At 38.6% G+C, this 25,980-nt stretch overlaps 1 protein-coding gene across 5 annotated transcripts; it reads right to left on the reverse strand.

Moving 5' to 3' along the window:
• Positions 1-11: 11 nt before the first annotated feature.
• tango2 (transport and golgi organization 2 homolog (Drosophila)) lies at positions 12-25,840 on the reverse strand. 5 transcript variants are annotated; one of them, XM_028033157.1, is made up of 10 exons: positions 21,557-21,679; positions 21,090-21,165; positions 20,900-20,972; positions 15,387-15,475; positions 12,677-12,796; positions 12,457-12,574; positions 5,273-5,340; positions 4,915-5,065; positions 4,590-4,694; positions 12-1,241 (listed from the first exon to the last, which is right to left on the reverse strand). In XM_028033157.1, the coding sequence occupies exons 1-10, from the start codon at positions 21,662-21,664 to the stop codon at positions 1,121-1,123; spliced, it is 1,029 nt and encodes a 342-aa protein (XP_027888958.1). In that variant the 5' UTR covers positions 21,665-21,679; the 3' UTR covers positions 12-1,120. The 5 variants fall into 5 exon arrangements, with proteins under 5 accessions (XP_027888958.1, XP_027888957.1, XP_027888961.1 ...); XM_028033156.1 differs by having other exon boundaries at positions 4,915-5,068; XM_028033160.1 differs by lacking the exons at positions 20,900-20,972; positions 21,090-21,165; positions 21,557-21,679 and adding exons at positions 24,763-24,885; positions 25,686-25,840.
• Positions 25,841-25,980: the final 140 nt, after the last annotated feature.

A 25,980-nucleotide genomic window follows, 5' to 3' on the forward strand; every position in this document is an offset into this window, starting at 1 on the left:
TGACAACGAAATAAGAAACAAATGCTTTATTTCAGTACACGTGGCCAGGGGATGTCGCTGTTTGCATGCTGATGTAAGAGGAGCTACATTGCTGAATTGTAAAATTGAAACATACTGAAAGGTGTTATTTGTAAGTAAAGGTGTTGGGTTTTTAAACAAATAAATCATGCTTAAGACTTCATACTTTATCATATTTAGGCACAAATTACACCACTGACTTTAATCACCTACAGTTGCAGTCAGAAGTTTACATAAAATCATCAAAGAAATTAGAGTAAATGTGAAACCCCACAATAGCATTTTTTTATATACCTTCCTGGAACCGTTTGGATCCAAGAGCTCAAACTTTGATCAAGTTGGGTGTTCTAATCAATACCAATAACAACCACCTGCATAATAAAACACACGTCTCAAATGTTTAGGAAACTAAATTACATTCAAAATGTAAAAAAAAACCTTCAAATATTAATTTTCCCATGATGTATTTTTTTAGACTGCGATTGAATAAACTGTATTCCATGTCTAATAGTTGTAAATTCATTATTCAACAACAGAGGATGCCATAAATACCATAATATTTCTGAAATACCCAAGTGCTGTCAAAGTAACCACTAATGGAGAGGGTTACCTTCATCTATAATATGTTGTTCTGTCCTCAAACTTTGGTAATTTGACTTTAAAAGTTCCAGTCTGAAATCTGGAAGAGTCTATTTCTTTTTCAAATTTAGAGGTAGAAAGTTTGACTCCAACAACATCAGACGGCATCACGAGGACTTTATGGTTGCCTGGACAATAACAGATTAGACATTCTCAAGCATCCCAGCAGGTGTATTCTGTGACATGTGGATAAAACGTTTTTATTCATAAAAATGTAATTGTCCTTTGGCGATTTATTTAACTTAGCACAATTTTAAAAAAAACAAAAACATTTGAACTCAAGGGCAGAGAATTCATGTGGTTGATGTACATGAGACAGATGGCGTCTAGCTGAAGAAAAAAGTGCACACAAGTCTTTCTGCTCTTGGTGCTGCAATGAGGGCAGAGCAGCTGCAGCAGAGTGGCTGATGGAGGGGGAAAGAGGTTGCAGAAAGGCACAGAGTTGGTCTCCTCTAGCTCATCTTCATGCCTGGAGGTTGAACTGGAAAGAATTGGTGCTCCACTTGCTTGTGTCGACGTCGAGCATTGTGCGCTCTGTGAAGGTGACATTCCCCTCTGCATCTATCAGGATTATTGTGTTGGTCCTGAATAGGAAAAAGAAAAGAAAACAAAAATAAAAAAACCCAGAAAGAACAAGTTGTCACCAGGGTCAAACAACACATCAAGGTTTTCTTAAGGTTCAATAAAAACATGTTTAACAAAAGTATTTGCATCCTCTGAATTTTTCCGTATTTTGTCGTATTACAACCAGAGGCACAAAAACGTATTTTCTGAGGTGTGTGTGGACATATTGTAGGCGCCGCCCTTATTTCATGTTACGCATGACAATCAAAAACACACAAAGAAATTGTTTTATAATAAAATGTAACAGTAGCACCCAATGCTCAATACATTTTTTGTTGAATACACAAAGCAACGTAGTTTTTAAAAAATAAATATTTTCAAACTATTCACTTGTGATTAAATGACTGTTTCTACACTTCCGCCTAACATTAAGCCAACCTGTTGCTTTCCCCTGTCTATCCTGATTCTTTCTCTCTTCTTCTCTTCTTTCGCTCCAACCTCACAGCTGAATTACATGAACTTGGTGTTAAGTATGTTTTTTGGACGTTGCATCCCATCAGACTTCTCAGATACTTCATCACTGCCAAGTTCTATAATTTACCTTTTTTTATGATTCTAGTTACCTAGCTAAACAAATGATTTCTGTCTGAACAACAAAGACAAAGAGTGCCGACTAGAAATAATTCATCTGCCATCGCTTTGGCGCCCCCTCTACTACAGCGCCCATATGTTTTGATATAGTTTAATACCCACTTTTTGCACCACTGGTGCACCACATGAAATTTCAATAAAGTACATTTTGGTTTGAGGGTGTAATGCGCCAAAGGTTCAAGAGGTATGAACATTTTAACGAAGAACTGTGTCTACAGTAACGTCTGCGTCTGCTAATCCACAGCGCTATCACACCAAACGCTGCCCCCATTTCATTTTCCTGCAGTGGTTGATTTTAGATCTGAATGTAAAAAAAAATATGTCACAGTGGCTTCTTTTACTTTTACATTCTCAAAAATAAACGTATGGAATATTTTAAAGAGATAAAATGGTAACACTTTATTTGAAGAGGTGTCCATAAAAATCTAACGTGACACTGTCGCAAGCATGACATAACATGTCGTGAAGGAGTAAAGGTAAAGGTAATTTTATTTATATAGCACATTTTCAGCAACAAGGCAATACGAAGTGCTTTATAGAGATTATAAGGAAATAGAAACAAAATAACAGACCAAAGGAAAGAGCAAAAGAAGAAAAAGCTAAAAATGTTGATCCAGAGTATATAAACTAGATACTCCTCTTGTTGTTAGGTAAGTATAAGTAAGAATCCTCTAATCTAATTCCTTTTCTGGCTTGGAAGAACAGGAGTCTAAGTAAATAGTTGCTAAGGTAGTTTTTCTGGATTCCAAGTTCTAATCCCTGCTCTGGGTTGCTAAATAAGTGTAAGTAAGTAAGTAAGTAGGTATCTTCTGGACTTCTGGGTTGCTAGATAAATATAAGTATTCTCTGGACTTTCTAAGTATGCTCTAAATTTGTAAAAGGAATGAGTACTCCACAGTTTCTAAGTAATAATAAAAACTAAATGTTCCTGTTCTGGGAGAATTTTTTCTGGATTCTAAGTTCGTTCTAATTCCTTTTCTGGGTTGCAATAATAGGAGTTTTCCTGCATAATAATCTAAAAATTAATCTAATATTGATCTAAATAGTGAATACTATACACTTTCTAAGGATATAAGGATAAACAATCTGCGTCCTCTACCCCCCTTCTTTGTACTTGGTCTAAAACATGGCTGTCCTAGTGGTCTAGACGACTAGCCACCTCAGCTGTCTCTGTTTGTACTCAGTCTAAAAGATGCTTATCTCCTGCTTTTATGGACTTTTATGTTTGATTCTTAAGTTTAAAGTTAAATCTAAAATGACAATTTAAAAAAAAAATCCTTAGATAAGATTAAAGTAACGCTGCAACTAAAACATTGTCTTTCAGACTGAGTACAAACAACCAGAGCTAAGGTAGCAACTCGTTTTACATCACTAAAGAGCAGGAGATAGGTGTCTTTCAGACTGAGTACAAACAGAGACAGCTGAGGTGGCAAGTCGTCTAGACCACTAGGACAGCCATGTTTTAGACCAAATACAAAGAATGGGGTAGAGGACGCAGACTGGGTAGACCACTAAAGAGCAGGAGATAGGTGTCTTTCTGGCTGAGTACAAACAATTGGAGCTAAGGTAGCAAGTCGTTCAGACCACTAGGAGAGCCATGTTTTAGACCAAGTACAAAGAATGGGTGTAGAGGACGCAGATTGTTTATCCCGCAAAAGAACAGTAGGGGTTGTCTTTCAGACTCACCAAGAACAGTACAGGGCAGTGATAAAGAATTACAATAAGTCATTAACATCTGTTCTATCTCATGACATCAATAGCTACCACCTGCTGCGGTCAGAGGTGTGAAATTCATTAACACATAATCACCCCCCCCACACTCTCCCTCTATTTTTCATATTCATATTCGGTCATACATTTTGATTGAAGGGTGTACCTAATATCTTTCCCCAGTCTTCTTGTTGAGAAAATTTTATCAGTTACATTGAAAGTTCAGTTGACCAGACCCATAATTTGTAGATCTGGAGGATGTGTGAAGAAAGACTCCAGTTAAAAAGACAGGAGAAAAACAGAGCAAGCAGGGCAGGCATGGGCAGGGAGGGAGCCGAGGAAAAAAACATCCGTCTTCACCGAGGGCAAGAGAGGCCTTTATAAGTGTTTACAATTGTTGTTATTGTCATTCAGTAAATAATGACACTGATAATGCAAAGGTGCACTGAATGTTGCATTAAAAGTTCATTAAAAATGCCAACTTTGCATTAAATGTGTCATTATTTACCGAATGACACTTCACGACTCATAAACCTTCATTAAGACTCTTTTTTTTTTTTTATTAAGAATCCTTCATGTTCACAACAGGTGTTAGGTCATGTTTCTGACAGTGTCATGTCAGTTTTATACACACCCCTTCAAACAAAGTGTTACCAAATAAACAAAATTGTCAGATTTTTGAAGAGCATAGATTTGTTTATTAAAAGAAAGACACATCATTTATGAAAAATTTGGAACAATTGCTATTCTCAACACAAGAACAGAACTCAGTTTTTCATCATAAATGCTGTCTGTGACTAATTCAGTGCTTGTCCTGGTCGGGTCAATTTGTACTGTTCTTGACTTGCAGGTGAGGGCTGCCCAAAATTACTCTGAAGGCCAGAAACGGCCCCTGCGCCGCACTTTGAGCACCCCTGACCTGAACAATCTTCTGGTAGTCCTTCCAGTCGCAGCAGGGTGGCGGTAGGAACAAACAGAGAGATTTGTCGAGGTTGGGAGCCACTGACCTTGTGCCATAATGAGGAGAGCGGACGCATACAGCTGACAGAGCCTGGACCATGGACCTGCTGTATCCTTCACCCAGCTGCTCTTGCAGTGGGTCAGGTGTGTTGCTGTACAGGAAAGCAAGGAAACAGAAAAGAAAAATCTCTTAGTAAATATACTTTATGTGCATTCAATTGATACATTTTTTTTCTGACACATTTATAAAAGTTGGGACATTTAAAACAATAATTTTCTCTGAAACCTGTTTTTTTAAGTGTCAGATTGAGAAAAGAAAAAATCACAACAGAGTATGTTTTTCATGCTTTCGCGTGGGTGTTAGTCACTCACAGCTCCTCGTTATTAAGGACGTGGAGCAGCGCTTGGACCAATCCGTCGCCGGACAGCGACTGGTCACCGACGACGTTGGTAAAGTGCTCCTTGCCTTTCAGAAGCTTCTTCCACGGAGTGTCCAGGAGTGAATTGCTTAAGCCGTAGATCCCTGCTGAGGAGAGACAACATGAACGATACAAAGATGCGTCTACACAATCTCAGCTGGGTGTCCTTTTGGCGTGAGCTTCAGCAAACGACACAAGCTGAGAGCAACACCGACAGAAAATGTCAGGCAAACGCGGACGGGCCGGAGGCCAGGAGGAAAGGTGGATGTGGAATGGGCAGTTTTTACAGCAACCATAATAAAAACACAGACCTGGATTCAGACGGATGGGTTCAGAGCTGCCTCTGTTTCCATAGTAACACACAGTGTCTTGTTTGGCTCTAGATGGGACACAACAGCATAGAAAATGAGACATTTTACAATTGCATACATCTATGTCCAGGTGAGAATGCAGTGGCAAGAGTAGTAATGCATCTATGCTAATAAAATAAACAAGTACAGCAATTATGAGTCTACAGGGGAAAAGGTAAAAACAACAGTGCATAATACATGTTTCACTACATACCAGTCTAGGATTATTGGAATTAATACATTTACATCTCTTTTGCAAACTGTTTGTATTGGGAACTAGAAAAAGAAGACACTGAAGGGACTGCGGGATTGAACATTGTGCTAAACTGGCGGGGAAAACGACGGCTGTCATTGTACAATCCAATGCTGCAGAGAGCATTTAACTACAGTGCCGCAGCTCCTTTCGAACCGGTCCGTTGCGGTGAGTTAATTCATTCTGAGAAATCTATCCAACATCAAGGGCATCTGTCACAGACTTAGTACAGCAGGGAGAATCATAAATTATGACCAGATCCTTTGAACTGGAAGGCCAGTGAACTTTTTGATGTCAGTTTTATGTCGGCCGTAGCAGTGGCATCAGTCAATCTGAAATGTGGTGCAATACCGCTCCAACATCGAACTCGGATGCTATTCAGAGAAGAGCTGGAAACTCAGAGCATGATGCCGGGTCTGTGGTCGTAAAATGGACAGTGACATGTTTCAGAGTCATGAAACCCACAAATATCGAAACCATAAAACATAAATCATATTCAGCACTTTGTAGTTTTAAAAACTCTTCGGTGCTGTATTTGTATCCATGACAATTATCAGTAGTAATACCGCTTTATACTTTGTGTATGAGCCAAATGAAGGAGAGAAGATTTGACTGCAGATGGCAGTCTTTAGTTGTTGGCGGTTAAATGCAGCTAAATTCCAGTAATGCAAGCAAAACACGGCCTGAATATGTGGAAAAAACTGAGACATGCATAATCAGCGCTAAGCTACCTGATACAAAGCAGGCTATTCCAAAGAGAAGTTTTTGGAACATATTGATGGTACCTGGTTGTGCACATCAGAATCCCAATGCTGATCAGAATATTTCAACATGGATCTGAATAGAGGCAGAATTTTGGTTGTTTGAAATACAGTTCTGTTTACAAGTAGCCATTTGCCACTATGGTGAAATACAGACAAACTGGGTAGAGTATGTGGTGAGTCTCAACTCTAGACCCTACAGACATGTTAACACAACACTGGAGGGTAAAAAGACGATTCTTTTTAATTGCCATTCATAGCTGTGGTGCCGGAGCAGAACATGAACAAAATGTAACCTGGAGATGCAGCTATTATTAATTTAGAGAAGTGCGTCACAGCAAAGGGAAAATAATGCAAAAAACTCACTGAAGAACATCTTAAATTTTCTCGTCCTCTGTCGGCTATGTTATGCATAGAGCCGTTGCTATATCAACTGACTGACAATAGTTCTTATTGCTTATGTATCAGGATTACTTGCAAAAACGTCATGAGATAGAACAGATGTTAATGACTTATTGTAATTCTTTATCACTGCCCTGTACTGTTCTTGGTGAGTCTGAAAGACAACCCCTACTGTTCTTTTGCGGGATAAACAATCTGCTTCCTCTGCTGCCATTCATTGTACTTAGTCTAAAACATGGCTCACGACTTGCTACCTTAGCTGTCTCTGTTTGTACTCAGTCTGAAAGATGCTTATCTCCTGCTTTTATGTTTGATTCTTAAGTTTAAAGTTAAATCTAAAATGACAATTTAAAAAAATCCTTAGATAAGATTACAGTAACTCCGCAACTAAAACATTGTCTTTCTGGCTGAGTACAAACAACCAGAGCTAAGGTAGCAACTCGTTTTACATCACTAAAGAGCAGGAGATAGGTGTCTTTCAGACTGAGTACAAACAATTGGAGCTAAGGTAGCAAGTCGTTCAGACCACTAGGAGAGCCATGTTTTAGACCAAATACAAAGAATGGGGGTAGAAAACGCAGATTGTTTATCCCGCGAAAGAACAGTAGGGGTTGTCTTTCAGACTCACCAAGAACAGTACAGGGCAGTGATAAAGAATTACAATAAGTCATTAACATCTGTTCTATCTCATGACATCAATAGCTACCACCTGCTGCGGTCAGAGGTGTGAAATTCATTAATGCCCCCTCCCCTCACTCTCCCTCTATTTTTCATATTCATAACCGGTCATAAATTTTGTTGGCTATGTTATGCATAGAGCCGTTGCTATATCAACTGACTGACAAGAGCCCCGCTAGTTCTTATTGTATCAGGATTACCCGCAAAAACACACAAACATTTCCCACACAAGGAGCAATCAGTCTGATACAGTTTTATATTTTCAGGCTTGATGTTCATTTTGCCTGTTGCTGCGTTGCTGGACACAGCAACAGCTAATTTAAACACCTGATGATCTGTCGGAGTTGGAGTGTGGGTCTTTTTTGTATTTGTATGTTTTACCTGAACTGAAACACACCCAATTACACAACACATCTACATGTTAAGGTTGTCAAAGTCATGCTAGCATACCTGAACTACTTTCCTCTCCCTTTTTAATCCAAACATGTTCCTGACCTGTGCATCATCTATATGTTGTAGTATTAACAATTAGTATCAAAGCACTATGTCTATTTTTCTGAAATATATATCAGGCTTGCATTTAAGATTTAGTGCATTATGTTGACAACCTGACAGCTAAAATCAGTGGCAGTTATCGTTCGCAAGCAGTTTTTGTGCCATCCAGCAGGGAGCTGGCTGGCGTGATCTCATACATGTGATGTGTCTGTGGAAAATTAGCAAGAAGTTACATTAAATATTGTCACATAAGACTGTAATGGAATACTCTAAATCATTAGCAAATATCCAAACGTGCTTGAGGACGGTGCGAACTGATGCATGGCAGATAAGACAAGTCCTGGGGCAGACAGTTCCCTTTTTGTACCGCAAAAAGCCCTGGGCACAAACAAGACCAAAACTGTTAAAAAGTACAAAACTGAGAAGGGTGCAAAAAAACCAAAAAACAAACACTCAGCCATACGCTTTAATATCAGCAAAACCACACTACACTGAGGAGAAAAAAAAACACAAGGGTAGTCTGACAAAAACAAATCTAACACTTCTGAGCAGAGCATGTTCTAGAGGCACGGAAATACGTGTTAAAGAAGGAAACACCAGACACACAGAGCAATCCTCTAAGCTGCCAGCTGACACTACGAAATCCTTCTGACAACAGCAATTCCACGTCCTTAATATTGTTTCTTGTACCCAGAGCCAGCTAAACATCATAAATAAACAACAACACTGTCTGCGTCCCTACGGTGACAGTCAGCACAGCGGCAGTAGACGGTGTTGACAGGAGTGATAACAGACACTGCTCCTACCACGCTCTGATGCTAGTCATTAAATAACTTTTTTTTTTTTTTTTAAAGCAGCTGGAAGTGTAATCTGAAGGGAAATAAAACAATTAGTAAGGCACAATAACCAAGCACAGAGCATGAAATATTAGTTTTGTTCTTGGAATTGTGGCCTGAACTAAAGGCCCTCATGTCGGTGATGTGGATCAAATTGACCATGGAGGAAGCAGGTGGAGGATTTTGTGGAGAAGTAGAGAGAGACAGAGAGAGAGAGAAGAAGAAAAAGATAGAGAGTGGCCGTTTCTGCTTCATGAAAGTAGCTGGAATATTGAGGTTCCCATCAGCAGGGCTGTGAGTTGATTTGGGCAGAGATGAGGGAACAGCAGGAGATCAGAGCCACTGGGCATAAAAAGAGAGACGGCAAAGAGGAAAGAGGGGTTTTTTCTTGAAAAAAAAAAGAAGGAGCCTTTTTTTTAAGATCTCCGGCAGAGAGATAATCAGTATGCCGGCTGGGATTGGTTCAAATGAAGAGCCCTTTATGTTGGCGCTGTAAAGAAACTTCCCTATCGCCAGCTGTGGCGCAGTTGCCTGGATGAGCTTCCAGCACAGGCGAAGGTGGGTCGGACTTTTAGGCAACGACAACAAGCACTCTGAAAACTCGTCGCCCAGAATTTTAAGTGCACCCATAAATACAGATGCACAGTAAAAGCCACGGATGGGGGGAACATATCCATCAAACAGTAATCTTCAGTTAGAATGAGCCGATCAAAGTCCAGACCAAAACCTAGTTGAGCTTCTAAGCTTGAAAGATTATGTTCAAAGACGCTCTCCACTCAATCTGACTTTCTTTCACAAAGACAAATTGGTAAATATACCAGTCTGTACATGTGAAAGCTGCTGATACAAAAGACTTTCTGCTGTAATTGTGGTAAAAAAAAAAAAATAACTAAAAAAACATTTTGGCAAAGTATCCAGCGGAGGGAGGTGAAAACAAAAGACATCTCAAATTGTCTTTTGAGAATTTTATTTATTTTAAAAACTGAAAACAAAAAATGATCTTCCTCCTTTTTCACATTGAGGTTTGTGGCTGTAACCTGACAAAATGTGGAAAAGCTGACGGTTGGGATTACCTCTGCAAACCACTACGGCTTCACATTAACTTCATCTACTGCTGGAATTCAGCCAGGCTTTTCAGAATTATGTTTATAAAGTTTTTATATGGAATTTCTGGAATTTGCTGACCACAAAAGACCCCCTGGAGGGGTGAAAAAAAAAAAGAATATCTAAAAAACATAATGATTGGATAAAAAAAAAAAAACTTTTGTAGAAAGATAAACAGGAAGATTAAAGGCCCACTTTGATTTCTCATCCTCCAATAATGACCTCAGTATAAGCTTTTAAGATTATCTGTTTCATTTTCTAAATGTTCTCTTCTTCAAAAATCGTCATTCGTTTTTTTCCCCACCACTAATTTCCTTTTTATTTGAAGTCACTCAGAGGATGTAAAAATTATTCTGTGATCCAAGACTGCTTTTATTCTGGACACAGCAACGCTTTCTTTGTATCTCTAAAAAAAATTGAGAACCACTAATGCTGTATTATTTTAAAAATAATCATCGTAGATTTTCCTCTAAACAACTAGAGTTTATCTAACCCTTCTACTTTGTAATGTGTATTATTGGCAGAGTCTCAATGTTTCTTTCTAAGCTCAAGCAAAGTTCTGCCAAGCATCACAACCCATGCTTTTAGGCAAAAAGGTTCGGCTAATTTCTGAAGTTACGATTCCAAATCAGCTGCACTCAAGCCGGAAGCAGGTAAAGTGAGCCATTTCTCAGTAGGTGAACATAGAATAGAATAGAATAGAATAATCCTTTGTTTCGCTGTGGGGGAAATTCAGGTGTAACGGCAACATTGAGGCATGTAGATGGAGCAAAAGGTGCTAAAATTCTATTTAAAAAAATACAGGATATACAGTACAGTAAGGACAAGCTTGTATATTTCAACCTCTTTATTGTGGGGTTTAAAACCCACCGTAAGATACCCACTGATAAAAATGAATCACAAAATCAGCCAGTTAAAGGTTAGAAATCATTATTCAAAGCATTATTAAGCAGATCACAGTGCCAAAACAAATCAGGAAAGAAAAAAAATCCATTACAAAAGAAGGCAACACCTTGACCTAATCTTCAGCTTCATTTGGAGTAAAGCTGCTCCTGACAAATGAGTGAGAAATCCTCTAATTACAATATAAAGCAGTGGCCGTCTCATTCACTCAATGTGTTATTGATTGGCGAAGAAGCAGCCGATTTCTCCAGCGCTGCGGGTCACACTGCAGCCGAGAGGAAATGAATTGCTAATGCCGGCGTTTATTTAGAAGATGAAGGCTTTCTTTCTCTGTGTTTCCTCTCTGTCCGCAGTGAAAGCAGTTTTTGTTTTTTTGGTTTTTTTTAAACAAAAAGAGAAATGTGTTCTTAACGTAGCTCCCATTCGTGTAAATATGTAAAAAAAAATATGTGTAGGAAATGTGAAACAATCGGACGCTTTTTGTTGCGTCGGAGCTTTTGCTTCAGGAAAGAGACGAGTTACAGTAGGCGACGATCCCGCTTGGTGGAATCGCAGAAATGTTGATAAAACAAAGCAAAGAAAGGGAAGCGCAAGCTAAAAAAAAATAAATTAAATAATAAAAAAAAAAAAAAACATCGGTTCAAGATCCAGCTAGAGGCCATGTTAGCAGGATACACACCTCCTGACACCAAAAATACCTTCCATCACACCTTTCTTCCCCTGCAGGAATCCATTTGGGTGTGTTTGAACCCAACTTCCAACCTCTCCCTGGCAGGCAGTGATACAGGTTTCCATGTCAGTTGCCTGCAGGGACTTCCTGCTTTGCTAGCATCTTAGCCTCCACTGAACCCATTTTGAATTCTCTTTCCTAAGCAGGTCACTGGGATTCAGTAACTTCAGGCTGGTGAAGACAAAATAAGACAACCCTATGTTTTTAATGCAGTTCAGCATCACTTCCTTTTTCTTTGTGCTTAAAATTGCTCGTATCAAGAAGCAGTTTTTACAGCTGTGTTTTGTTGCGGGAACAAAACAGAACCTAAGAATAAAAAGCTAATTGTTTTGTTAAATATTACAATGTAACAATGCATTTAAAGAGTTCTTGTTCTTCATGAATATACTGTAGAAGACGCATGAAATTGCGTACAAGACGATAATACTACATCTCGTTGCTTGTACTTGTGACAGTGCAATGACAATAAAGTTGAATTCTATTCTATTCTATTGTTCTGTTTTCCAACTTTAAGGACATAGGCCTGTCGCAATAAGTAATAAATCTATTAATTGCGTGATAAATTAAAACAAACTCAATATTTTCTGCTTGAATGATTTATTGTTCTTCTCTTTTATTTTTCTTTCTACTAAAAACTGGATGACAAAAGTCTTCAGTCTCTTGGATTGGTTGTTTACAGAGACTTTTTAATTATTTTATTTGTTGTTTTGTTTTATTTATTTTGTATATTTAACATATCTCCCAGTTCCAAGGATAAATTAGAATTAAAGGTTTATTGATATTTTAGAATGTGGTCTTACATTATTATGCCATTTCAATTATATTACTTGAAATTGGTCTCAAAACAACAGTATCATCATGTATCGCAATAACATATCATCCAGCAAAGTTTATCATGAGAGGCCTACTAACACGCAGGTCTGGCTCGCCTGTGTCCGTGGAGGGCAAATAAAATAAAGGCATAAGTTTCACCTTTCACTCACTTGAACTCAGCTGTGATGAGATTGAAGCCATTGTACAAGTGGCCTTCTGCAGACACCTTCTTCAGGTAGGAGTAGCTGTCCACATCCTTATCCATAAGGTAGTTCGACACAAGGAACCCTGCAGATCGGTAAACGGGGAAACGGTGAACATCGCTGGCATGTGGGATGGGTAGCGGTCCAGATGTGATCAGATGTGGTGACCCCGACGTGGCAGGCTTACCTCTTCCTTGTGCATTAGGGTTAGGATGTCCTTCCATGTAGTTTGTGATGGCGGCCAGCTTGCCCCTCTTGCTGATTCCCAGCCATGATCCACCTTCCTTACCATACTCTAGGTCCAGACCTGGTAAAGAGAAATTGGTGCAATGTTTAATCTATCAGTCCCTCCAGCATAAAAACAAAAACAAAAAAAACATTTGTGTGTGATTTTGTTTGCAATCAAAACCACTGGTTTTGTGCTGCAGCATTAGAAATATTTGAGAGGAGTTTGGCAATATTTTAATCTATTAATCTAATAAAACCATTCCGAAATCTACATGTAGAAGAAAGAAAATGAGAAACAAAGTAACAACTAAACAGCTCAATTTTTGTTATTTGGCATTTTGATCATGGACAATAACTTGACATGAAGTAAGGCTTAGGCAGCAGTATAGTAGTAGTCACTTAAACCCAATGTTTTTGTCTATTTTTGCAAAAAATTTACAATAATCTGACAATTAGTAAGTAAGTAAGTATCCTCTGGACTCCTGGGTTTCCAGATAAGTATAAGTATTCTCTGGACTTTCTAAGTATGCTCTAAATTTGTAAGAGTAACGAGTACTCCACAGTTTCTAAATAATAATAAAAATTAAGTGTTTCTGTTCTGTAAGAATTTTTTCTGGATTATAAGTTTGTTTTAAGTCCTTTTCTGGGTTGCAATAATAGGAGTCTCTCTGCATGATAATCTAAAAAGCAATGTAAGAAGTATAATATTCGTCTAGATAGCAAGTACTCTACAGTTTCTAAAAAAAAAAAAGCAAAAGAGTGACTAAAAACTGAGTACTCCACAGTTTCTAACAAGTAATTATCTAAAAAGTAGGATGTTTTTACAGGATGAAAAGACTACTTTGGGTAGGATATGCCACATATAGTAAGACAAAGACATGCCCGCAAAGGTGTTGAGGTCAGAGGGTGTGTTTGTCTGCAACTATGACGTGCTTGCAGATTAGCCCAAGTCTCTCACAGCCTGTTCTCCCAAAGAAAGTCTCTGATAAAGGTGAAATAATCAAGCGTGAGTCCCTGAGAGTTCAGCCATAAGATTCCCTGGGTGACTTCAGGAGTGTGAGGTGATGGGAAGGAGCAGTTTGTCTACATAAACTCCAGGAGATTAGAGATAGCCGCCAAGGCCAAAGGGAGCCAGATTCAGAATAACAAATTCTCTTTAGATCGGGCAGACTTAAAATTTCTGTCTGTCCCAGTGTCTTTAACTGGTATATCTCTTATAGTTTATCCCAATCATCCAAACTAGTGTGGCTGTTCCACCAAACCAAAGCTAGCAACTTCTCCAAGATCGATTCCATCCTGTTAGTGGGTTTTGAGTCCTCAGCTGGGCTGCGAGTCTCAGCAAGACTCACATCCACCTTGCGTCTCTGTCCCACACCAACAGTCTGAGTGTTCGCTAGCTTGGCCAAATCCGTCACAAATTGTTCGGTAAGCCAGGTATCCGCAAGCTCCAAACAGCAGAAATCCTGTTATCATGAATAAATCCAGGGTGAATCCATCCCGTCGGGTGTGTGCCCGCAGGACAAGAGGGATCTCCTGTGTCCAGTCTTCTCGTTGAGAAAATTTGATCAATTGCATTGAGAGACCGGTTGACCAGATCCATAATTTGTAGATTTAGAGGATGTGCAAAGAAAGGCTCTAAAAAAGCAACACAAAAACAGAGCAAGCAGGGTGAGAAGGGGCAAGGAGAGGAGCAGAAGAAAAAAGCGTCCGCCTTCACCGAGAGCTAGAGAGAAAAAAAAAATAGACTCTGTGAACTGTTATAAACTTTGACGAATAGCTTTTATTAAAATCAATACCATAAATCTTCTGTTTTATTGTACTGAACTGATAAATAATGTACTGAAGTACAGATTATCCAGTTTAACATAAAATTTTCAAAAGTATTTTAATTATGCCTTATATACTGTATGTTTGTATGTATAGTACGGACCATTAAACACCAAAAATTATAATTAACAATATTTCTTTTTATATTGGACGGACAAATTCAACGTGTTGCGTCGCGTTAAATGAAACAGAGTCCATTCACTAGCTGCTTTCTTTCTGGATTCCTCTCCCTCACATTGTCCTATTAAAAGGTGAGTATGTCAGCAGCGCTTCCTGGTGATCAATTAGGACAGGTCCTCTCCACCAAGAGCTAAATGCTCCCGTTCCTCTGTGGGGGGGTAGATAACTGCACAGATCCCTCAGGGTGCTATTGCTTACTTCCCTTCATGGTCTGTCTCCTTCAGGGTCCTGCTGCTGCCCCCCGCACCAACCTCCTCCTCCCCTCGCGCCAGCGCTACAGATAAGGCAGGGCCATTTATTCCTGTCACATCACATAAAAACAGCCATCAATTACGGACCCGCTGGTGGAGTCCTGACCCCTCTATTAAAGTGGCGAGAGGAGATTGATGAACAACGAGGTTATGTCTGTGTTTCCTTCTTACGCGGGAAGAAAATAGCGAGAAAATAAAAAACAGCAAATGATTGATTTCCTCTGCACCGGGCACCTGTAAAATTGGATATGGTAGTTTAGCTTACTGTGGGTCGGGTTGTTCTGTGGCGCATTAGAAGAAAGTCTAAATTGGGAAGTAAAGAAGTAATTCCACCTTGATTACTGGAAAGACAGTTAGCAAAGAATGTAAAAGGCAGTCAGGCAGTGATATATCTCTAAAATGTCAACTTACCACTGAGGATTTCACTGTTGGTGCCCCAGAAGTCGGCAGCTTTGGACGGTCTGTTGTAAAACTCATCTCTATTTGCAGCCAAAATTAGCCTGAGGAGATTGACAGAGAGGCCAGAGAAGGTCTTTTTTTAGATTTGGTCAAAGAACACAAAGCCCCTGAGCCTTCGGGTGACAGGTGAGTTTTTCCACCTGGTTTGTAAAGGCACTGAGATAAATCACAGAATTCATTTTCATACTGGAAGTTTTCAACTGTGCAAAAAAAGTAATTCATACTTCTTACTTTATTGAAAAACCTATTGATTTCCCTTAAACCTCCCGCGTACTTAGTGCGGTGCTCAGGAGAAGAGTGGCAGATGTCACGGTCAGATAGTGGATGGGTTGTCCCGTCAGACCGTTAGTTCCCGAAACTTGTAAAAACTCACAAGATGTCAGTGCGACCTCGCTGGACCGTGCAGAGAGTAAAAAAAACTTATGGGATCCAAATCACCCCGACTCTTAAGACCGCACAAGGGTTAAAATGGTGCCACATTTGTAGGGATGCCATATTTATGCATTGAGGATCTGTTGTGCTCAAATCCTCTCTGCCAAAGCCAAACGTTTTATTCTACCACTCACTTGTGTTTGGTGTCCCTTATTGGATTGGATTATTAATCTTCAAGGACACAAGACACATTAGCAGGGAAACAATTTATTCCCTTAAACAAGGAGGTCAGTACTGCGTAGAAACTAGAAAGAGCTTGGCACATCCTGCCCCTTTTTTTGATTGTCTAGTGACCCACCCAGCTGATGCTGGATATGCTCGCCTGTCACGGTTGATAAAAAGATTTGGACCTCAAACCACAGAATTATCGATTTGAAGCTTGCCATCTCGCCACCTACTAAGGTGTTGTTGTGGGATTGAAAATGCTGATGGCGATGTTGTCGTTCCAGGAGTTTACGCCGACGAAAGCAGTCTGCTGTAAATGAAATCGCTTGCGAGCAACCCCTGGATTGTACCACCCCACAGGTTGCAAAAAACAGGGAGGAACACCACAGGATCTGCAAATGGAGACGAATCTGGCCGGGGCTGACTGGAAAAGAACTCAGTCAGCCTGTGGAGAAAGGGCTTAAGAGTGGAAAAATGGGATTGCTGCTGGTTGCAGAATATGAACTTGACATTTTTCAACTCGTAAAGACGATAAGTCTCATTTTCCCATTGAGATAGATTCCACTCCACACCATCATGCAGGAAGAGAGGATTTCCCAAGCTTGAATGCAACACCACTAAGGTAAGATAAGTAAGATTTACAAAAGCAATATTTATCATTAAGACAGCTAAAAAATTTAACCAAACTCAAAATTTCCTACTTTTTTTGGCAAGGTTTAAAACAAAGCCAGAATGATTTTTGGAGAAGTGGTCATAACATTTATTTATTTTTTTTTTTTTACCATTTTCATACCAAAGTCAGAGTTTTATGTGCACATAAATTTACTCCAAAATTCAATGACTCAGCACACAAAGAGAGCTTGTTACTGAAATAGAGAAACACAATAAGGGAGTGAAAGTGATGAAAACTAAAATAACCATTACTTAAAAGTTCCACTTGTGTAAATAACCACTCCTGATGCTTTCCCCACTCTGGTGTGTCAATTGGATTTTACTGACACATCATGACTGCAAAACAATTATAACCTTGAATGGGATTGACAGAGTGTGCCTGTAGGTTAATCCCAGAACTGAAATTTGACCCGAGTTACTCAGTTTCTCCGAGAGAAACGTTGCCATTATGTTTATGTCTTTAACTTTTTTTCAGCTCCTACGGCCCATGAACTATCATAACATTATAAATATAAACCTGCTAACCTCTACTAGTAAACTGAAAAAACGTTAGGACATCCGTCGACTTTACTTGTCATGCTAAACAGCCAGGCTAACTACCAGTAGCAACACAAGCCAATAACAAAGTATCTCTCTGCATCCTGTAAATTCAATATGACAACATGCTCAGCATAACAAAGGCTACAAATAAACAGTAATACAAATAAACGATTTATCACTGCAGCTTTTGCAATATTTTAAGTATTATGGCAGCAGATTTTCCCACTTCTGTTTCAGAATTTACAATATATTCCTGTTTATTTTTTGCAACTCTTAAACATTTTATTAAATCATAAAATAGTAAAAGTCCAACTCCTGACTGCTCTTTAAAAATGGCTATCACTAAAGTTTTTTTTAATTTGTATACACTCACATGATACATGAACCAGTGGTGTTGCTGAAAACTAATTATGCTAATTACAACTGTGCTAACTGCTGTGATTTTCTTCTGCAGAAATGAACATTAAACCTTTAAGCTACACCTTTAAGCTTTAAGTCATAATTTATTCATGTACAAAAGTGCATTTTAGGGGATCTTAACATAATATCACAATTCTGCAAAGCACATGGACTTAAACTAACAATAAAATGTATTGATTTAAACGCCATCTGTATGTTTCCCCCGAGCTTTGGCCGTGCTCCACCAATTATTCTTTCAAGTTGGCCGCCAAAACACAAGACTAAACTCTCCTCTTGGGGTGTTTCAAAGGCTAATGACAGCCTCCTGCAGCCTGCACTATGTGAGTCACCAGTGTTAACTGGAAACAAAGCAAACACTAATGATGCTACACCGGGCACAGCATCTGCTGCTGGATCCTAAGGGGGAGATCCCATGCAAGCATCTCGATCTCCAGTGTCAGGCAGCCGGCTGTATTGTGTTGAAGGCATGCTGGGAAGCGGAGAAGGATCAAAGCGAAACCAGAACTCAGATGACATTTGTTTCTTTTTTTGTTCAGCAATGAACTCATGCGAAATGTTCCTCGCAATTTCTGTCTGCCCCTAATGATTCATCTGGTTCACATATGAATGACCCTGAATGTTTGGGGTTTCTTTTTGCAACTTGGAAAACATTATTTCGATGTTTAACGGCAAATCTTAGTGAATGGACAGAAAATTGAGAGGGTCACCTCGGTGATCTTTTGTGCAAACCTGAAAGGGTAGGATGGTGTGGCATTAGGGTGAAGGTTTAGTAAAGTCGGAGCCATCCTCCGGGAATAAAAGATGTTTATAAAAACTTTGATCATGAAGGGAAAAAAAAAAAAAACGATGTTGGTGATTGTACTGCAAAACAAATTTGCGATCTTGTGTAGTTTATGTGTTCACATGAGCAAGAGTATTGAAGGTGTGCGTAAAAAGATAAAAACAGAACCCCAACTAAATCTGGCAAGTCTTAGCTGAAATGCTGAAATACTGGAGCTCCAGTCATACGGTGAGAAAAACACTACTATTTATGAATCAAGCTTGTACCACTGCCACTAAGCGCTATGCTAATTGTTTCAAGCAACAATTTAAGTGTTTCTGAAAAAACTGCTGAGGAATTCTGCCTTACTCTACTATCCAACTAATACATTGTATTTATTTATTGGTTTATTTATTTATTGATCTCCTTTTTGGTCTTGCTAGCACCTTGTTGGTTGATAGGTTTTGTGGTTTTAACCTCCACTGGTTGAAGTTGTGGAATTTAACCCCAGGCCCGCTAGTTAAATATTAATTGCTGGTGTGTTGTCGTAAAATTAACTGCCCTTTGGCACATCAATAGATAGTAGAGTAATGCTATGTTACTGCATTTTAGGCAATACAATTTTCATTTGTTTTACTTTTTAAAAAAGTTATTCAATTATTTGCTCATTTGCATCTTTGAATGCATTTGTAGCATTGCACAAAAAAAAAGGCTCAAGCGGTTAAAAGAAATTTCTGCAAAATTAGCATTTTTTTATTTGATTAATGAATTAATCGTGAGACTATTCAATTACTAAAATAATTGTACGTTGCAGCCCAAATATTTGCCCAATGAATCACCAACCACAGCAAATCAAAAGTAAAGTGGTCAATGCCGATCTCTGGCAGACTGATTGCCGCTCGTTAAGCTCGTTTTGATTTTTTTGTTTATTCAATGGCACAAATCAACAAACAGGGACGGGAAGGGGGGATCTACATTTTGTGAACTACCATTTCAGAATGTCTCATGAGTATGATTGGAAAACTTAGTATTTACTAAAAGACAACACTAAAGGATGGTAAAGGTTCAAGCATCAAGAACAAAAAGTTATTGTGATAAAGAAAACTAATACAAAAAAGGTAAAAACGAATGTGGAAGAAAAAAAGAACAAGCTACAAGGAGAGCTACAGGCCTCCAGTCATAGTAGAGGGGAAATGAACTACATAAATAAATTACCCTGTTTTTTAGCTTAGTCTTTGCTGAATAAATAAGTGTGAGATATGTAGTTTGCCAGTTTTTAGAACTAATTGCAATATTTGTACCTGAAACCAACTAGCAAGCCGAACGAGGACACACCATAATTACATCATTATTTTAAATACGACTCTACTGTGTCTACATATAAACCATAATCACATTACAATGCCGCTCAGCTGCTGGGGGAATAAGTTTTGCTATGAAAACTCGCAAAAGGAGGAGAACAATATAAACCAGAAATTAGACGTCAAGATAGAGAAATAACAGCATGTGGGTAATCACCGAGTCATCCAAGCTGATTAAGAAGCCGTCTCACTCCCGCAGAAACATTTCAGTCATTTTGTTTTGCGACTTTAATAATTACATCTGATGAAGTTGCAAATTTGTTTTTAAAACCGCAGAAACCAGAAGTTTACATACACCAAATAAAAAGGCACATTGTGCAAACGTAAGGATAGGAAATGTACAAATGGAACCTTATCAGTGCTGCTTGGAGTTTACTGAATAACTGGCTGAAATGGCTGGCTAAAATGTATTGAGTAGTAATATTAATTATTACAATGATGTCCCTTATTAGTCTCATATCTCTTATAAGACAGGTCTTTAATGTGTTCTGTCTGCAGGACCAAAAATGACAAGTTGCATAACAAATATGGGTGTGGTTGTCCTCATTAAAAAAGCTGATGAGACCCAGAGAAGTCCAAACTCAAATCTAAATGTTATTTAAATTCGAGTTTGCCTTGTGTTCGTAGATTCCTGTGGTCAATGTCACTGATCTAATCTCTGCTACAACATCTTTACAAATAGTTCATCTTAAGTTCAAGCAGAAGAAATACGTCAGACTGTAACCCCACCTGATCAAACAATATAATTCCTCATCAACAGTGATTTATTGTGGTGTCTCTCAATCCAAGTTGTGTTATTTAAATTATAGCTTGCATACGTAAAATGAAACTAAATGGCGCGTACAGTAACTTTATTAACTACAGCAGAAAGACAAAAAAAAAGACTTTTCTCTGCCTCAACTTGATCAAATAACCCTGAATACATGTTTAAATGAAAGAGGGTTCTTCTCAACAATAACTCACGTTCATCTAACTTGCACAAAAAGAAACAAAGTATTTGAAAAAAAAAAACAGCTGGACTTGAGTTTATGTAATTACTTTGCTATATTTTTTAAACCGTTTATGTTTTTGTCCTGGATGACTGAGGACCTTCGCCAGCGTAAACTTGCACTTACCTGTGACTCTTTGACCCTGACTGACTGTCTCTCTCTCTCTCTCTGCGTCCCGCTCTGTTCTCTGTTGCTTTGCCTAACAACACCATGACGAAACAATTTCATAAAAACTTCAGCCACTTTTTTTGTTTGTTTTATGTTTAGAAAATGGTATCATTAACTTCCCTTTCAAAGTGCAGCGTTTCTTACTTACTTGGCCTTTTTGCTGCACTGAAAAATGATCGGGTGTCATTTCTTCGTTTTTCTGCCATATTTACTGACGTGGTTGGCTAACAGAAAAACACAAACACACACTGCATGTTACTTGCAGAGAAGCAGAGAGGCGGCAACGACCTACTGTGAGAAGCTTGTGGAAGGAAACCCAAAACATTTGACCACAAGTCATACGCTTTAATGCTCCCAAATAGAAAATGCATCTAATCTTTTCTGATATATTCTTTCATTATAGTGGTATTAAGCAAATCATTTTTATGAGTCTAACTGACCCAAAACAGGAGAAGTTTGGTCTGATTTAACTTCCGACAGAGAAAAGAAATGCGTTGTTTTATTTGGGGTATGTAAACTTCTGGTTTCAACTGTACATAATAAACTTCAGGTAAATGTAGCAGCACACAATACATTTCAACTCTCCCCAGGTCCCACTTAGTACTCATAACACACCTCTGTTGTCCACTCCTTAGGCAAGGTCAGGGCTGGAGAAGGACAGAGCAGGACTATGCCCTCAACCTCTGGGGGAATATAATGACGTACACCTCCGTATTGCGCCATAGCCCACACTGACTGCTTGTAGCGCACCAGTCTTTACTTCCAGCTGAAAGGAGTCGCCATTTACTACCGGATAAGGAACATGGAAACCACAGGAAAAACAAAACAAAACTGTGAATTGATAAAAACTGACTGTAAAAAAAGGCTTTTGCTTAGGAAGTCGAGTTTACATTTTAGCAATTATTGTGAAGTGATTATCTAATCTCTGAAGTGAAAACTAGGAAGACATCGATCCGCTTTTTTCACTTCCGACACGATACTAATATCTGAGATTTCGTATCGGATAATAAATATCTGATACAGGAAAACAGCGCTGAATTGACTGAAAACATACTGAATGTACTGAGGTTGTATTTATTAAAAAATTATGCGATCAACTATTTCAATCGCCGCATGAAGTAATGAACACTAAAGTCATATAAATAAATAAAATGCCCTCACTTCAGAGCTCTGTCAGCAACACGATCAGCCCAGACTAAAGTATGAAAAATTAGTACAACTTTTTCACTTCTGACACTATACCAATGTTGCAGCTTTGAGTATTGGCCGATACCAATTGGCACAAATTAAACATTCTTGTATTACTTATTTTGCAGTGTGGAGTGTTAGGAAAGGCTTGATCGAATGATATTAGTCGGAGAAAAATAGCCAATAACAATAGGCATGAGAATAGCTGACCTATTTATTATTAACCAATGGGTCTGTGCAGGATACAATTTCTATTGGGGTGAACTAAATGCTGGAGTCGAGTTCTTCTATCGACAGCGGCTTTAGACACAGGTCAATCTTATCAAATATTAGATATTTTGGCAGATGTCAGACAAATTTCCAATATTAGTATAGAATTGGGATACCCATACAATTTAGTGTTAGGATTACAGTATTATAAGTAGCAATGTTCCACTGTCTGGACAGTACCAAAATGTTTTTATTTTTATATTGAATGCCAATATAAAAACACAACAGGTCATGGATTCCTTCTATTAGTTCTCATCTAAAGAACTACTTTAGATGAAAACTAAAGAACTACTTTAAATGAGAACAAAAGAACTACTTTAGATGAAAACTAAAGAACTACTTTAGATGAAAACTAAAGAACTACTTTAGATGAAAACTAAAGAACTACTTTAGATGAAAATTAAATAACTACTTTAGATGAAAACTAAAGAACTACTTTAGATGAAAATTAAATAACTACTTTAGATGATAGCTTTCTCCCTTGTGATTCTAACGGAAATAGATACAGCTCAAAAAGGCAAAAATTAAAAATAAAAAACAATTAAAAAATTACCTCATCACTTGTTATTGTTTTGTCTGCCTTTAGTGATTTTGCTGGTTCTCACTCTGGAACCTTCTGGTTGTTTTCTGTGACAATACCTGTTGGCCCCAACTCTGTTGTTTGTGTCTCCCCCCTCAACCTTTGCTACTACTGCCAGCAACATCCTTTCTCATTATTTCTGGGAGAAGCAGCGGAACCCTCCGACAAGTGGAGGCCATCTGACGCACATGTTGTAAGAGCCTCTTATTTAACGTCACTGATTTTCGTCCTGTTTAAGCAGCTGTGCTCTAACGACTGCGTTTCAGATCGACTGACAGTCTGGAAAGAGTGCATGAACTGGTTATGAGGCAGGGATACTTGAAACTAACGCATTCGATCTCCTTGCACCATCAGGGCCTCTCATTTCTAACCAAGAGCAAGCCGGCCGAAGCATATCCCAGCTGATTCTCAACTGCTGTTTTCTTCTTTCCTGTTCTGGAGTTGTTCCCGCAAACGGCCTGTTTACCCAGGGTTCGAGCATCACAATTTATCTGTGTCACAATTCATCAAAATATGTCAGTTTCTGTTTTCCAGTCTGATGTATCCACGCTGCGACTATAAAAGTGATAATGACACATTTGACACAAAATCTCCATTTCGTAAGACGTCTGATGCGTGACCTGTGTTGTGACATTTTTCCCTCAGCTATATTTCTGGTGATTCAGCCAATGTTTACGAAACTCTTGCACATCTATTTCACAGCAGGACGAATCAGATCCAGCACGCAGAAAAATCCTGGAGGACATTTTAAAGTTAATCTCTGTCAATGCTCATGTGAAAAAAATCCAACCCAGTTAGACTTTATGCCACCCTCTTTGTGTAAAACTCAAAGAGATCTTATTCCATAATAACAGATATACTGTATACAAACCACTCTATTATTTATCTTCTAAAACTGGCTGGCTGTTATACTCTGCATCGAGAACTGTACCCCAGAGCATTAAAACATAAAACTTAAGCTGCCTTACTTTGTACTTATTCATAGTTAATGTACAAAAGCTTTAATTATATATGAATGGGTGCATTCTGAACTTGATCGGTCATCATAGGCCAGAGGTCTGCAAGGCATAAGTGGCTCTTTGGACCGTCCACAATGACTATTAACAACTATCACAAAAACAGGTAAAGAACAAACTAATGCTTGTAAATATGGATAAATACAGACAAATTCATAATTTAGCAGCTTAAAGCTTTGTTATTTTCTTTTTTTTGTGGCATAATTACATTGAATTTCCACAACAAAATGACGCTAAAAGCACCAGTAATCAATATTTGGACCAACTTTTCTTGTCAGTAGGTTGGCATTTTTAAAGAAATTTTTCCACAAATATCAAACACCCCACAAAAACACCCCCACACCCCGGGGTGTAAAATGCCATTTTACGGGCATTTTACACCCCGTAAAATGCATCCATTTTCTTTTTTTGCTAAAGTTGTTCTTTAGTTCAAAACCTAAAAATGGAAATGAAATGAAATATGTCAAAACTTCTAGAGGACTGGTCAAAATGCATGCCGTTTTTCCAACATGTCTGGTAACGTTTGTGGCTCTAAATGAGTTTTACTGAACTGGAGTGGGAGCAAAAATGGCGTTTTAGACTGTAAAGGTTGCAGACCCCTAAAACCTAGATTAACTAATAATCTAGATTATTAGATTATTAGTAAAAAAAAAAAAAAGGCATCTTATAACTTCCTGTTCTTCCTACTAAAAATCAGTTTAAAGCACTTATTTCCTTAAGTTTGTTTAGGAGGTTTTCACATCAAAGCATGGGTGGTTTCGCCTTACCTGTAGGCATTTTTGGACGCAGGCCGAGGATCAAACTTTAAGAAGATTATGCACATGGATATTCTGAAGCCTGGTGACAGGAGTATCACTCAATCCACATCTGTCTTTGTTTAAAAGGTATGTCTGAGGCAAAAAGAGAGAATCAGATCAATAGTTTAGTGTTGAGAGAATGTAATATCTGACTATTTCAAAGTGCACTAATATCCACCACTGACATTCTGAGCCAAGATAAAGGCATTTTTATGATGCAAAAAATTTTAAAATAAAAAACTACAGTCACACATGACAAAACTTTCGTTTGATGCATGTCATACACGCATACACGCGTCTCCAGCTGCCGAAAGCCAAAGCATTCTTGTAGTTTGAACTTTCCCACATTTTGAAATGGTACAATCACACCAAACACATCAATGGATTTTGCTGGAATTTTACTAAATAGATCACCAGGATCAACACATATTAAATGAATTTGACATGAAAAGAAAACATGTTAGTGCCAATACTTAGGACAACACCATTTCACTGAAGGCCTTTTAAACAACAAGGGGCTACACGTTTTGCCAAATTGGACAAACAAAACACATTGAGGTTTGCCATAGCCAAATTCCAGGAAGTTCAAGCGGTATAAATACTTTAGCAAAGCGTTGCACCTAACAAGCTAAAAGGATAAAGGCTGAGACCTTGACTGTATTTTCCACTTTATTGTTCACAATATATAAGGAAGTTCAACTGAGTTAGCGAATGGCATTGACACAGACTATTGGTATCCATTTGCCCGAGTTGCTCTTCAGAATGAACAAGCATAACTGCGACAATAATCGATAATAAAGGCTACTTTCAACATAACTCAGTTAATAACCAGCTAACATTAGCCTACTAACAAGGTACAGCGAGAACACAGCAGGTGAAGTTCAGCTGCCTACCTGACCGACGTGACACTACAGAACAGACACGGTTATTTGTTCAGCAAAGTGTTTCCCAATCGTCTTGAACACCATTTACTGCTAAGAGCTACTGTTCAGTATCCATTCACATTCCTTGTTGACAACTAAAAGGAAGCGCTTCCAAAGAGTTGCCTCGATTTGTCCTGTCGATTGAGTCGGGCTTCGCTTAACCAACGATGTTTGTCTGGTTCGCCATTAACCCCGCCTTTCTGAGCTTTATAAAATATACAAAACGAACGCATGTCAAACGGGGCTCAGGGGTTGGATGCAATTC

Source organism: Xiphophorus couchianus, chromosome 12 (assembly GCF_001444195.1).
Source record: "Xiphophorus couchianus chromosome 12, X_couchianus-1.0, whole genome shotgun sequence".
In the NCBI taxonomy this organism is placed as follows: Eukaryota; Metazoa; Chordata; class Actinopteri; order Cyprinodontiformes; family Poeciliidae; genus Xiphophorus; species Xiphophorus couchianus.

Coding starts and splice junctions, on each gene's coding strand:
- tango2 (XM_028033156.1), bottom strand. CDS start 21,664: ATGGCGCAATACGGAGGTGTACGTCATTATATTCCCCCAGAGGTTGAG. Junction 15,476..20,899: donor TCAGGGTCAAAGAGTCACAG/GTAAGTGCAAGT, acceptor CAATCTCCTCAG/GCTAATTTTGGCTGCAAATA. Junction 4,695..4,914: donor GTCCTTAATAACGAGGAGCT/GTGAGTGACTAA, acceptor TTTCCTGTACAG/CAACACACCTGACCCACTGC.